The sequence below is a fragment of the Sphaerodactylus townsendi genome, linkage group LG05 (assembly GCF_021028975.2).
Source record: "Sphaerodactylus townsendi isolate TG3544 linkage group LG05, MPM_Stown_v2.3, whole genome shotgun sequence".
NCBI classification, from domain to species: domain Eukaryota; kingdom Metazoa; phylum Chordata; class Lepidosauria; order Squamata; family Sphaerodactylidae; genus Sphaerodactylus; species Sphaerodactylus townsendi.
The window spans coordinates 132,010,721-132,026,071 of record NC_059429.1 but is presented as its reverse complement, the minus strand read 5'-3'; the positions used below and the strand labels follow the sequence as shown (position 1 = coordinate 132,026,071).

Sequence of the window (15,351 nt, the reverse complement as noted above, 5' to 3'; positions counted from 1 at the left end):
AAATCCTTCACCAGCAAAATCCAACACTTACCTCCGAGTGGGTCTTAATGATGTGATACTTGACGCCACTTTCTGAGCTAAATTCCTTCTGGCACAGAAGACATCGATATTTTCCCACCGAGTGGTCCCCCTGTGAAGGAAACCCCCAGTTGTGTGAATTCTCACTTGTACCGCAACCTTATTCTAGAAACTTAAGAGCGCATCTACGCAAAAGGCAGGTAAGAGAGGAAAATTGGTCTTGGGCCTGCACAGTTACACACAACAGGGAAAGGAATCATGTGCCTGAATGCACGGATGGAAGGATGGATAGGCGGATAGGTATTCCTGCACACAGAAATCTAGGTCTCAGTGGGAAAGAAAACAAGGGAGGGAAAACAAGGCTAGAACCCATGTACAGAAAGATTCCACCCCCATAGGAGAATATAAAAACAGCTGTGCATATGTACATATTTAAAGCAAGATTCCAGTCTAATGCACAGACTCATGGAAGTCTCAAGCTGTACAGTCCAGAACTTATCTAATTATATGCTCTGTTAGTGTAGACTAGATAGGGCTGCTATGTTTGTGCATGGGAGAGAGGCGAGATTTTAGTCAGCTATACTGGCACAATAGCACATGTATCAAGATATTATTGCATAATGTTATATTTGATTGGACGCTGTGTTTTAATTATGCTATTATTGTTGTAAGAGGTGTGCTTTTATCTTCTTGTTGTAAACCGCCCTGAGCCCTTACGGGGAGGGCGGTATATAAATAAATAAATAAATAAATAAATAAATAAATAAATAAATAAATAAATAAATAAATAAATAAATATTGAGATCCCATATGTGGTTAGAATATCCAGAGGTAAAACATCCGTGGGAAAATGTTACAATGTATATGGAAAAATATGTGAATGTAAAAATAAAGATAAATATAGATCTATTATTTATAGGCATACTGGATTACACAATAATAGAACAAAGAAAGAGAATGCTATTCAAACTTATGATCAGAGCGGCCCATGCAGTAATAGCATTAGGGTGGAAGGACAAAAAAATCTGGACAATACAGAAATGGTTGGAATATATATGGGAACAAATACAATTAGAAATTTTTGACATAATGTCAAGAAACCAAATATGGCAAGAAAAACAAAAAGATATGAAGTGGATCTGGACTGAATTCAAAGACCGGTTAAATGAAATTGGAATCACAGAAGAAAGCTGGAAAAGAAGATTAGAAAGAATGGACCTGCTACTGCACATTTAAAGAAGAAAAGAAGAAGGGGGGAGGGGGAAAAAGGGGGTAAAGGAGGATGAAATATAAAGATGTATAATATAAATATGTAACAATCCAAAATATCAATAAAAAATTATTTAAAAAGAAGATATATTGAGATATATCAGTCCAGAATATCAATACTGCATAGTAACAGCACAGTGTCTACTGAGTACCGTTGTGCATTCCTTAGCCTTATGCAAACTAGAAATCAGAGGCAAAATCTGCTCCCCCTGCCCCAATGTGGGGGGCCGACCTCCCCCACCACAACCAAACAACTTTTTTTGCACCAGGTCTTGAAGTCAGTGTATGGACCGGGGGGGGGGGGATGGTTTTTCACCCCCATGTGACTAAATGGCTGCAGCCCAGGGACATTTGACCCCATATGTCCCCCTGAGTGGTACGCCTCTGCTCGAATTCCATATGGTGATCCCAGAAGGTTTTCAAGGGAAGAGACTTCAGAGGTGGTTTGCCTCTGCATCATGACTCTGGTTTTCCTTTGAGGCCTCCCATCCAAATACTAACTAGGGCATGCTTGTACTCAGCTTCTGAGATCTGTTGAGATTAGGTTTGGTGATTTGGGAAACCCGAATCACATACAGTGGAACCTCGGTTTTCACTGCCATCGGTTTTCATCATTTTCGGTTTTCGTCAATCCGTTCCCTGAAAATGTTCTAGGTTTTCGTTGCTTGCTTCAGTTTTCGTCGGTGCGTGCACGCTATTTTTGTGACGAAAACTGGCGACCCATGCATTTACATTGCTTGCCAGTGGAAGCCTCGGTTTTCGTCGGTTTCGGTTTTCGCCGAGGTTTTATTTATTTTATTTATTTATATGTTCCACTTTTATACCGCCCTCCCCCAAAGGGCTCAGGATGGATTACCGACGAAAACTGAGGTTCCACTTTATCCGTTTTTGAGGTTTTTCTTTTTCCAATAAAACCCCCCAGGTATATTTGAAAAGTTGAATACACCTGGGGCCAATAAAGCCAAATAATGTTACATTCTTGTAACTACATAACCTGAATATTTTGAGTAATAGCCAAGTAAAATAGATGAATATGGGCTTTTTTCGGCTTTACCAAAAATTTCCGGGGGTGGGGAAAAATCCTGGACCCAAAATTTACTGATATTTTTAATCAGTGCTCATGCCCGGCTGAGATCAGGCTAGCTGGGGCTATCCAGGTCAGGGTGTGTGCGTCCACACGTAAAACCTATTTTTATATTAAATATTGCGAGCAAAACACAACGCTCACAGTTCAATCTGTGCTATAAACACCGAAGCTGAGCAGAGACTTTCTCTCATTTACTGCCAAGTCGGATCAATACAGGCTTTTCAGTAATTTCTCTTTTAGGGAGTTGAACAGCTAATTAAAACGCTCGATTTCTGCCATCGGTGACCTTGTCAAAAAACCAAATAGGCTCTTAGCTCTGCCTTGGTCAACCAGGAGGGAGTACCCTAACATATTCTCCATTGACAAGAAGATAACGGATGATTTCCCCGAAGGGAATGGGAGAAATGGCAAGATTTGCTTGCAACCGAATCTGTGGCTTGCAACCGAATCTGTGGCTGTTTCCGCATGGGACAAGATCAACGATTTTGTCCTGGTAAAACACTGGTTTTTTGGGGGGGGGGGAGCCTTCGCACAGGCACCGCTGCCAAATCGATGCATTGGCACTCCCCCCGAAACGGCGTTTTTGAACCCTGCTCGGGGAGCAAGGTTTTTGGAATATGCCAGCTTCCATTTGGTGCCGAGCGAACGGCACCGGGTAGAAGCTGGCGTTTTCCCTGAGGCCCTCCCAAATGGCTCTTACCTTCTGCCGCCTTCTGTCACTTTGTGGCGGCCAGGGGACATGCCTCCTGGCCTCTGACCCCAGAGCTATTGCTCTGGCCACGGTGTGTGTGTGTCGCCTGGCCTCCACAACGCGATGGAAGGCGGCAGAAGGTAAGAGCCGTTTGGGAGCTGCACAGCCTGTGCGAAGGCTGCGCCGCCGGCTGCGCAGCCAACAGGACCATCCATGAGAATGACCTTGGGGGGTGTATCAGCATAAACTATGCCAATGCACCCCCGCTCAGCTGGCCGTGCAGAAACGGCCTGTGGTATAGATCTGAAGCAAGATTTGTTGTATCAGAAGTGTCGCTTTGAACCAACAACTCAGCCACTCTGTAGTCCATTTGAAAATGCAAAAATGGTTACAAGCTCCAGTAGCTTTCAAAAAAATGTATCTGGTAAATATTAGTGTTAAGCGGCCCCGGCCTGGATGGATCAGGCTAGCCTGATCTTGTCAGATCTCAGAAGCTAAGCAGGGTCAACCCTGGTTAGTATTTGGATGGGAGATCACCAAGGAATAGGGCTGTCAACTCCAGGTTGGGAAATTCCTTGGGATTTGGGGGTGGAACTTGAGGAAGGCAGGATATGGAGGAGAAGTCGATTTATGGCTACCAATCTTGATCCTCTTTGATCTGAGATTGCAAATGCCTTAACAGTCCAGGTGCTCGGGAGCAACAGCCACAGAAGGCCATTGCTTTCACATCCTACATGTGAACTCCCAAAGGCACCTGGTGGGCCACTGCGAGTAGCAGAGAGCTGGACTAGATGGACTCTGGTCTGATCCAGCTGGCTTGTTCTTATGTTCTTATGTTCTTATGATATAAAACCACAGAGTTCACCCTCCAAAGTAGCCATTTTCTCCAGGGGAACGGATCTTCGCAGTCTGGAGGGCAGCTCGGCCTGCCACTTCTGGTACCAGGGAGCAACTGTGGAAATTCTGGTGGTAGGCAGGGCCAACTGGAGGTGTTTTGTGGTTCAACATTTCAACCAGCTCCTCTTAATATGTTCAGGGTTCAAAATGATCAGGCTGGCCTCGACGAGGGGCAGGGCCTTTTCAGCCCTGGCCCCTACCTGGTGGAACAGGCTCCCTAGGGAGATCAGGGCCCTGTGGGACTTACAGAGTTTCCCCAGGGCCTGCAAGACAGACCTGTTCCGCCAGGCGTTTGGCCAGCCTGGTTAAAAAATACATCTACCGTGTCATCTGGCCTCCCGTGGAGGGCGCAATAAGGGGGGGGGCAGGCAGGGCAGAGAGCCAGGCGTTCCATCCACATTTTTAAATGGGTTCTGTTTTTATGTAATTAATATCTAAATTATGTTTTAATGTTTTAACCTTGTTGCGAACCGCCCTGAGCCCTCAGGGGGAGGGCGGTATATAAAATTAATAATAAATAAATAAATAAAAAATATTTAATAAAATAAATAAATAAATCCCCCAGAGGGCTCAGGGCGGTGAACATGGACATATAAATAGAGCACAGAATAAAATCAATAAATCTCAAGTAATTAAATAAATCATAAAGAAATGGCTCTATACACATTAAAACCATTAAATAAATAAGATGACTCACGAAGTTACCATAAAAAAACCCCACTTACCTTATTGCAGTTTGCAAGGTGGGCTTTTAAACCCGACACGCTGGAATAGATGGCGACGCAGTACTGAGAAGGGAAACAGAAAGGCACACGGTGAGAGGGGACGGCCTGTCCCCCCCTCCAAGGAAGGGGTTCCTGCATTTCCAAGAGTACATCATTCCATCGCCAAGAGACCCCCTCTTGTATGGAGTGCCATCTAATCAATGCAAAGCTATTTGACGGGCCGTCCGTCGGGATCTCTCGCCTCGCGCTTCTCATTAATACTAATGGGAGCCGTGTGGCTTTCCTCCCGTAGGCAAAATTTATCTTTAAACGGGTCTTTGAAATGCGCCCGTTTTACAAGCTATTACGGGAGGCCCCACTGGGCAATCTTACGGCAGCACGGGAAGAGGCCGCTGCTAGGAAGGGAAAGCAGGACGAATCGTCCGGGCAGTTGCCTGAAACTAATTAGATCTTACAACTCACCTATTCCGAAAAATAGATCCCCCTCGTTTTAAGATTCCTTCCCTCTGGTTCTGGTGGGTTTTCCGGGCTGTGTGGCCGTGGTTTGGTGCATCTGTGGCTGGCGTCTTCAGAGGTGTATCACAGAGGGAAGTCTGTTACACATGGTGACTTTTCTCTGTCATACACCTCTGAAGATGCCAGCCACAGATGCAGGCGGAACGCTAGGAACAAGATCCACCAGACCACGGCCAGATAGCCCGGAAAACCCACCAAAAACCAGTTGAATCTGGCCGTGAAAGCCTTTGACAATCCATTCCTTCCCTCCTTTCCATCTTAACGAGTACTTTCTGTAGATCACAGATGGCTACCATGTTGAAGGCTGAATCCTTCCCAGCCCAGGTGCTCAGAGACCAGACGCCCTTTTCTATGACATCAGAACTTGCCCAGGATTCACAAAACCTTCCTCAAGATTAAAATCTTTCAGCAGTAAAGGATATGCCAGAAATGCTGTAAGCTCTTAGTCTTCTCTGGAAGCAACCCAACACACTCGGAAGGCACTCAGTACCCGATTACCCACCGGTGCTTTAGCACGGGACGGAGCAGGAAGCATGTCAGAGCAAGAAATCTTGTCCCGATGTGCTTCCTCTTTGCGGTGTGTTGAGAGAAGGCACGTTGGGGCAAGATTACTTGTCTCAACACGTTTCCTCTAGCTCCGCATTGGCTTCTCACTTTCTGCGGGGAAAGCGACAGTACTTCTGGAGTGACTTTTTGAGCCAGAGCTGGGCGAGGGAGAACAGCCAGCAGCGGGTAATTGGCTCACGGCTCTCCTTCCAGTTCCTTGGTCTCCTTAAGAACATAAGAACTTAAGAACTAGCCTGCTGGATCAGACCAGAGTCCATCTAGTCCAGGACTCTGTTACTCGTAGTGGCCCACCAGATACCTTCGGGAGATCATGTGCAGGATGTGAAAGCAATGGCCTTCTGCTGCTGCTTCTGCTGCTCCCGAGCACCTGGTCTGCTAAGGCATTTGCAATCTCAGTTCTCCTTCTTGGCACTGGAATCGGAAGTGGTTCCCCAAAGCCTTCACAACATTGAAGGGACTCTCCTAGGGTCTGAATGTCTAGACTTTGTGCTTTTGGATCACCCTGGGACTGACCACTACAAGTTTATGGACTTTCAGTGCTTGGCTTTTGGAACTGACTTTTGACAATGGAAACTGGACTCCGTGTGTGTGCATGTGAGCTTGTACTGAGGAACCACAATAGGAGCCTCTGTGCAGAAGCGTACCAGGGGTAAATGGCGCCCGGAGACAAATTGTCTCCAGGACGCCCCCAGGCTCTGCCACGCCCTCTGCCCCCCACCACCCTAGCTCTGCCCCTGATGCCCCAGGCTCCACCCCCACTGTCCTAGACCTCGCCCATGTCACCATGGGCAAGGTCTAGGGTGCCCACCCACCCTCAACAGACTCCCCCTGCTGGATGGTGTCGAGGCATGCGAAAACGATGAGACAGCAGGACTTCCTAGTCACATGGGGTCACATGGGGGCCCGATTTTGCGCCCCCCACGTGACTAGAAGAGTGGCGCCCGGGGGCAAGGGGTACCCCTTGTCCCTAGGCAGATACGCCACTGCCTCTGTGTCCCAGCACTGGGAAGGGGTACGCATGGTCTTGACCTCAAGAGTGAAAACTCATATGCTATCACATGGTGACCACGTACAAATAATATCAAGTGCAAAAATGGGCACATTTAATTGATAAAAAGTGCAAACTATCCAGCTAAAGTGCATACGATAAAGGAATCACTGCATGTAAACAACCAAGTATGCCGTAATCTAAGTATCAGGCTAAGTATCACACAGAAGAAGGAGGAGGAGGAGGAGGAGGAGGAGAAGATGAAGAGTTTGGATTTATATCCCCCCTTTCCCTTCTGTAGGAGACTCAAAGGGTCTCCTTTCCCTTCTCCCCTCACAACAAACACCCTGTGAGGTAGGTGGGGATGGGAGAGCTCCAAAGAACTGTGACTAGCCCAAGGTCACCCAGCTGGCGTGTGTGGGAGTGCACAGGCTAATCTGAATTCCCCAGATAACTCTCCACAGCTCAAGCGGCAGAGCGGGGGATCAAACTCGATTCCTCCAGATTAGAGTACACCTGCTCTTAACCACTACGCCACTGCTGCTCCTCAATTAAGGAAAAAAGCCATCTAATGCCAGGTAAGGCGTCATAAATACATGCGTCTCAAGGTCATATATATGTTCAGGATGGGTTCCAAGGTATACTCCCATTCCAATGTCACACTTTGTCAGTATGTGTCCGAACCACCATGCACCAAACAGTTGAATCAGTTGTGATGAACAATGATTTCTTTATGGTAGGTCAGATGAATCCCGGACACGGTCCAAGGCTTTACTGGCTTGATCAGCCAGAACGCCTTGATCATGAGCACCACAGAAAAGGGATGCCCTCAAACAGGGGGCTTCCATCTCTTTGCAGAGTATACACTGGGTTGCTGCCGTGACCCAAACATCTCCTGCCTTGTTCAACAGTGTACAGCACAGGGGTCAAACTCGTGGCCCTCCAGATGTTCATGAACTACATTTCCTATCAGCCCTTTCCAGTATAGCCAATGCTCATGTTGGGAGGGGTTGATGGGCATTGTAGTTCGTGAACATCTGGAGGGCCGCGAGTTTGACACCCCTGGTGTACAGCGACACCCTTGCGCTATCAAATTGGTTGCACGCGCCAGCAATCCTGGTCACCTTCACCCACCGTATTGTGACGCTGTTTTACTGCTGGGCCGCAGGGCTGGTCCCGCCCCCGCACGGCATACCAGGCAAGAGAAGCACGCCACTCTAGGACTGCTATCTCTATGTTCATCCTCACATCCGGCATCCAAATCCTGCAAGCACTTACGTTATTAGGGCAGTTGATGTGACCTTTCTCCTTCACTTCAATTTTCCAGGCGTCCAGAAGCCGCGGGTTCAACTTCGGGAGCCCCGGTCGGGTATAATTTAACTGCCAAAGAAGAAGTCGCCATTGACAATTTCATCACAGAGTCAGCGGGGGGGGGGAGGGGGGGCACACAGCAGACCAGGGTTTGGGGGAGGGGGTGTGAGGCGGAAAACATCTCAGGCTTGTTGAAGACGCTTTGCTGGACGTTGGAACCAGTCCCGACGTCAAACACAGAGCTGCCCATCAAAATGGAAACGCTGTGCTGAGTTCTTCCCTCTGTGTCCTGTAACGGGTCATGCGGGGTGGTGGCTGTGGAAAGCCCGCCGAGTTACAGCTGTCATTTGGGACCCCGTAGGGCAGTGGTGGCGAACCTTTGGCACTCCAGATATTATGGACTACAATTCCCATCAGCCCCTGCCAGCATGGCCAATTGGGGCTGATGGGAATGGTAGTCCATAACATCTGGAGTGCCAAAGGTTCGCCACCACTGCCGTAGGGTTTTTAAGGCAAAAGGCGTTCAGAGGTGGTTTGCCGTTGCCTGCCTCCATGTCATGTTCCTGGCGTTCCTTGCAAGTCTCCCACCCAAATACTTCTCAGGCTCAAGGCTGAGAGTTCAAGACTAGCCCAAGGTCACCCACTTCACTGGCAGGGTGGGGATTCAAATATGGATCTCCCAGGTTCTAGACACCATCTTAATCACTACACCCCAGAGTTGGAAGATGCCGTGTAGACATTTAGATGAGTTCAGTGCAGGAAACTGCATTGAAAATGGTTGTCCAGCTTAGGAATGAAGACCTCCAGCAAGGGAGTACTCCAGAGGTGGGATCCAGCAGGTTCTCACAGGTTCCCGAGAGTAGGTTACTAATTATTCGTGTGTGCCGAGAGGGGGTTACTAATTGGTGATTTTGCCACATGATTTTTGCCTTAGTTACACCCCTCCTCTCAGCAGTAGCGTGCAGAACTTGAAGCAGTCTAGCAGGAGGTGCACCGCCATGAGGCAGCCTGTTTCGTGCATTCGCTCGCCTGCGATCGGCAGCGCTTCGCGCCCTGCCACAGCCCATGCATGAATGCCGGCCATCGGCCCGTCAGTGTCCACCCAGCCCCATTGGCGCTACGCCACTGTTTGAATCCCACCACCATGGGAACCTGTTACTAAAATTTTTGGATCCCACCACTGGAGTATTCCACTGCACAGTTAATTGGTTCATTTGTCAGATCACTCTTACTGTTATCATTAGGACATTTTTTTCTCCTTTTCAACGGATAATACCTGTCCTAAAACTTAAGCCCACCCTCACCTGGACGGTGCAGGTGAGCTAATCTCATCAGATCCCGGAAGCTAAGAAGGGTCAGCCCTGCTTGGTACTTGAACAGGAAACCACCAAGGAAGTCTAAGGCTAGTAAACAGGAACAGGAAATGATTGCCAGCTGCCAGCCTGAGTAGACAATACAGAACTTGATGGGCCAATGGCCACATTCGATTCAATTCGTGTTGGCCGATGACCAACATTCCACGGACCTCACGGTGCCCCAGAATAGATGGTGCTGGGCTTTTAGCACCTCGTTCGGATGGCTCGGATAGCAAATTTGGAGGCAAATCCTCCTGACTGCCCAGTCTTCAAAATCATCCCCCGGAATTGCACAGTGGATTTTTCCCCTTATCTTTTATAATATTTTCCACGATTACACTTTTGCATCCAAAATGAAACATTTCTAAAAAGACTATTTCAGAACATAAGATTAATTACTAACGTAATGCAGTTAAAGCAGGCAGCTTCTACATTTTTTAAATGAATGTAATTGACTTCTTTCAAGCGATTATCTCTGGAAAGTATGTATATGAAACGGCGGGTGTGGGTTTTCTGGTCCGGCAGTTTTTGCAAACCCACAACATCAGAGGTGTAGCTGGGCCAGAGTGTGCCCGGTGCATGCTTTGTGTTTTTTACACACACACACACACACACACACACACCACACACACACACACACACACACACACACACACACACACACACACACACACACACACACACACACACACACACACACACACACACACACACACACATCATCATCATCATCATCACACAGAGAGCCCTGCCCCCACTATCTTAGTTCAGCCTGGAAGCGGCCCTTCAGACTGAACGCCTGGTGGGAACTACAGTTCCCAGGAGACCCTGGGGCTCGCAAGGTCTCCTGGGAAGTGTAGTTCCCACCAGGCCGTTTTCAGCCTGAAGGGAACAGGTCACTTCTCCAGCCTACACTGTTTCAGGAAGGTAAGAGTGTGGGGGGGGGGGCACCGCGGGGAGGGGATTTTCCACCCCCCAGGTGCGCGCCCGCTGCAATACGTCCCCCCTGCCCTCTGGTATCTCTGCCTCTGCACAACTTCCAGTTAATTCTACCTGAAAAGTGTTCAACAATATGTGTGTGTGTGTGTGTGTGTGTGTGTGTGTGAACTCTTTCCCTCTCTCTTACACACATACACAAAACCCAACATTTAGGTGCAGTTTATTAATTTTTTTCTCTACAGAGAAGGCTCATACCCGCTTTGTTTCAGGAACCAAGTCATCCTTCATCCTCCGTTTGGTCCAGTCCTTGGCCAGCTCATCTTCGGCTATCTCCTGCAAATGGAAGACGGCCACTTGGGCAGATGTGCGTCGGATCCTGCCGCTCGGAGTCCTCTCGAAATCTTCGACTGGGCTGACTTCCGGCTTCGTTTCGGGGGGTGCTGGAGGCTGAGAAGACAGAAGGGGTTTCTGAAGGGTTACAAGAACGTGACACGTGTTTTTCTGCACCACCCCGAACAAACAAAAGTTGCGCGTACTTGCATAGCATCTCGAGAGAGAGCTTAAGCCATACAACAGGCTGTACCGGTGACCAGAAACACAGTCTACGGCAGGGGTGGGCAATTATTTTTTCCATGGGGCCGCATAAGGAACAGAAAATATTGTGGAGGGCCGGGCAATAGGCGAGCCCCGCGAGAAGCCAGCAGCCATAAGGCAAACAGCTTCAAGTGGGCTTTCAAAGACGCCGGCCCCCCGTTAACGGCAGGGGGGCCAGTCAGGGTCATCCAGCGGGCCGGATGTGGCCCGCGGGCCGTATAATGCCCAGGTCTGGTCTACGGGAAGGACTTTTTTTTTCCAATTACTGTGTGCAGGTGTACTAAGACACAGCTTCAAAGAGCGATTAAGCATTCCACAGATCAAAGTAAGGTCAAATGAGTAAACGTATGCAAATTAATTCATTTGGGTATTACTGATTGGCATGGTTTGCTTACAGGACACTATCAAATCTGAACTGGTACACCGTCAGCATATGAGAAGGCTCCTTACAGATCTGTTTATTTATTTTTATTTATTTATTATTAGATTTTTATACCACCCTCCCCTGGAGGGCATTTTATACCGCCCTCCCCCTGTTGTGTGCATTTAGCAAGTTGCTCTCTCAGCTTTAGCCCCCCCCATGTACAAAACAACTCTCCTCTAAATGCTACCACAGTATAGAGGAAGAAGAAGAAGAAGAAGAGGAGGAGGAGGAGGAGTTTGGATTTATATCCCCCCTTTCTCTCCTGTAAGGAGGCTCAAAGAGGCTTACAATCTCCTTCCCCCCTCACAACAAACACCCTGTGGAGGTAGGTGGGACTGAGGGGAGCTCCGGAAAAGCTGTGACTAGCCCAAGGTCACCCAGCTGCTGGCATGTGGGAGTGTACAGGCTAATCTGAATTCCCCAGATAAGCCTCCACCACTCAAGCGGAAGATGGGAATCAAACCCGGTTCCTCCAGATCAGAGTGCACCTGCTCTTAGCCACTGCTCTTAGCCACTGCGCCACTGCTGCTTGCAAGGCATCACGCTGAAGATGACACGTTAGTAAGCAATAATCGCTACAAGTGGAGGGTCTTCGCACCGCTGATGGATGCTCCTCGACTCACGCGGGTGGTAATCGTGTTCACTTTGACCTTGTAAAGCCTTTCCGCCAATGGGGATACCGTGTGAGAGCACGGGCTTCTCCATCTTCCGGACGGGCTGCTTGCCCGCTAATCGCTTTCTGGTGAGTACTGGAACACCCCATCAGGCTGGAGAAGTTAGCTAGCTAACGCAGCCCCTGCAGAAAACAAAGCCACAGGAGGAAGACAACGTGTGTGGAGCCGCTTTGTCACAAGGGACGGAGCTGCTGTGTTTAATTTTAACAGCTCTCAACTCGCTTTGCACCCCTCCTTCTGCTCCTCTCACTGGGGTGTGGAGGAGAGAAGTGTCATCCTCTGCTTGCAGACACAGCTACCCCAAATTATTTATTTATTATTCATTACTTATTATTGTATGCTGCCCTTCCCTTTTTAGGCTCAAGGCGACTTCCAACGTACATTAATACATAATCATAAAACTGTACAGCACAGGTGTCAAACAGCACGATGCTGGCAGGGGATGATGGGAACTGTAGTCCATAACATCTGGAGGGCCTAAAGCCACAGATTCCATCAAATTATAACTCCCGATGGATCTGGAGCATTTGCTATTAATACATGCAGACATATACCTATACACATTTTATCAGTGGCATAGGGGTGGGGCAGCTCCAGGGTGGCCGAATGGCTCCTTGCCCCCCCCTGACACTCTTACCTTAGTTCACACTCACCTTAGAAAAAGCAGCCTGGCTGGGCGAGGCTGGCCTGGCAGCAGCTCCTGCCGGGCCTGGCAGGGCGGGGGGAGGGGAGGGGTCTTGGGGAGCGAAGGGGGAGGGGTCATGGGGAGCTAGGGGGAGGGGTCTTGGGGAGCTGGGGGGAGGGGTCTTGGGGAGTGAAGGGGAGGGGTCTTGGGGAGCTGGGGGGAGGGGTCTTGGGGAGTGAAGGGGAGGGGTCTTGGGGAGCTGGAGGAAGGGTTTTGGGAACTAGGGGGAGGGATCTTGGGGAGCTAGGGGGAGGGGTCTTGGGGAGCTAGGGGGAGGGGTCTTGGGGAGCTGGGGGGAGGGGTCTTGGGGGGTGAAGTGGAGGGGTCTTGGGGAGCGAGGGGGAGGGCAGGGGAGAGAGGGTCTTGGGGAGCTAGGGTGACGCAGTCTTGGGGGAGCTACCGCACATCCCCTGCCCATGTCCCAAAGGGGGAGGGGTCTTGGGGAGCTGGGGGAGGGGTCTTGGGGAGCAAAGGGGGAGGGGTCTTGGGGAGCTGGGGGAGGGGTCTTGGGGAGCAAAGGGGGAGGGGTCTTGGGGAGCTGGGGGGAGGGGTCTTGGGGAGCGAAGGGAGAGGGGTCTTGGGGAGCGAAGGGGGAAGGGTCTTGGGGAACTAGGGGAGGGGTCTTGGGGAGCTGGGGGGAGGGGTCTTGGGGAGCGAAGGGGGAGGGGTCTTGGGGAACTAGGGGAGGGGGTCTTGAGGGCAATTTTCTGACCCCCCCACAGTTGGCAAACACAGCCGGGAATGCTAGCAAAGAGCGAAAACAAATACCTCAATGGGACATTTAAGTTTCCCCATCTGCTTCAGAACTTTCCTCAGCCTCTCTCGCTCTTCGTGTTCGTTAAGAGGGGCGGCGGCTTCCATGGGAACAGGCTAGAGAGGAGGAACCAAGAGACACTGCAAGTCAGCTACCCACTCACATCTTCCCTGGGCTAATTGTTGCTTCCCAAACAGAAACTCTTCCCAAGAAACTCTTCCTCAATTACATTTGGCAGGACTGGAAAAACCCTGATAGGGTGATAATGAATTTAAGGGTGGGTAGGGTGTTGTGGGTTTTCCGGGTTGTATGGCTGTGTTCCAGTAGCATCTTCTCCTGACGTTTCGCCTGCATCTGTGGCTGGCATCTTCAGAGAATCGTCTGCAGATGCCAGCCACAGGTGCAGGTGAAACATCAGGAGAAAAATTCAAAATTTCAGCACAAAATCATAAATTGTTCATTTCAATGATTACAAGCATGTTTTTCCTCACATATTTTCAAACAATACTATTTCCCATGGGATATCTGAAGCTCAATTTCGAAATTGCATATTGAAATGGATATTAAATGAACTGATGGAATATGAATCATATTTATGAGCTTCTATATGAACTGATATAATATAGAGTGGTTATTATTTATGTTAGAACCTGCGATACTATTTCCCATTTACCACCAGCATGGCCAATTGGCCATGCTGACAGAGGCTGATGGGAATTGTAGTTCCTGAACATCTGGAGAGCCAGGTTCACCCCTGGTTTATACAAACTAGCCAAAGCCTGTATGGCGCTTTGACACTTTACATTGCAATAACCTTCATTGTGTTTCTTTTGTTTGACAATTTCACGCTAGTAACACTCATTGTGTTTCTTTGACAATTTTTACGTTGAAAAACTCATTGTGTTTTTGTGTACTTGTAATACTTGAATACCTGTAGGGCCAAGGTTGGACATCCCTGGTCTAGCTGGACGTGTGGGGATGCCCGGCGAGATTGCAAAAGCCAGAGAGGTTGCTGAAGGGCATTTCCAGTGTTTGGGGTTGCCAGCTTCAAAGGGCGGCTTGCCCCTCTCCCAACTCCCAAGAGCAGAATAAACAGCAAAGTATATTATGCAGCATCAGATAAATCGCGCAACCCACCTGCATTCGTGCAGGACACAAAGTTCAGTTTTCCTCGGTGAAGAATCTTAATTTGTCTTTTTAGAAAAGAATTCAGGAGAGAAAGCGCTCCACTACTAACCTTATTGACGTGTTCAGCCATGGTGTGATAGTTCAATCCTGCTTTAGACTTGAACTGTTTCTTACAGTGTTGACATTTCAAGGCGTCCTGCAGCTGGACAAAAGTAAGGCGAATCACGAGCCTATTTCTCGATGTAATGTCTGGGCATTTGCCCTTCGGTCGTCCAGAGGTGGGATCCAGCAGGTTCTCACCAGTTCCCGAGAAGCTACAAAATGATTTGTGTGTGCCGAGAGGGGGTTCCTAATTGGGTCCGCCCGCCTCCACCAAGCCCTGAGAGGCATCCTGCCTTTGAATGTGAAGGTTCCATATAGCAATTGTGACTAACAATGTAACTCCCTGAACTGGTAGTCCCTTCAGGTACCGCAATTCATGGATAGCCTTGTACCTTTTATCCACCAGTCTCTATCAAAGAACCTGTGTGTTTCACCATGGCTGTGTTCAGATTTGTGAGTTAGGCATTTCTATCATGTATACGATTTAGAAATGACCTGGTGCAAAAAAAATTTTGGGTCGGTGGTGGCTGCCCTGCTGGGGGGGCATCCAACTCAGGTTTTGCCCAGGGCCTGTGGGTTTGCCTAGGCACTTCTGCTCCCTTTGCTGGCGCATGAGGGAACCTGTTA

At 48.9% G+C, this 15,351-nt stretch overlaps 1 protein-coding gene across 1 annotated transcript in view; it reads right to left on the bottom strand.

Annotated features, from left to right (window-relative positions):
* The window catches only part of ZNF512B (zinc finger protein 512B), a 59,511-nt gene that overhangs the window by 3,496 nt on the left and 40,664 nt on the right, over positions 1-15,351 (bottom strand). Inside the window, 9 exon segments of the mRNA XM_048498178.1 lie at positions 32-130; positions 4,688-4,750; positions 8,037-8,138; positions 10,619-10,810; positions 11,980-12,000; positions 12,003-12,113; positions 12,115-12,165; positions 13,503-13,610; positions 14,732-14,824. Of these exon segments, the coding sequence (XP_048354135.1) occupies positions 32-130; positions 4,688-4,750; positions 8,037-8,138; positions 10,619-10,810; positions 11,980-12,000; positions 12,003-12,113; positions 12,115-12,165; positions 13,503-13,610; positions 14,732-14,824 (840 nt within the window).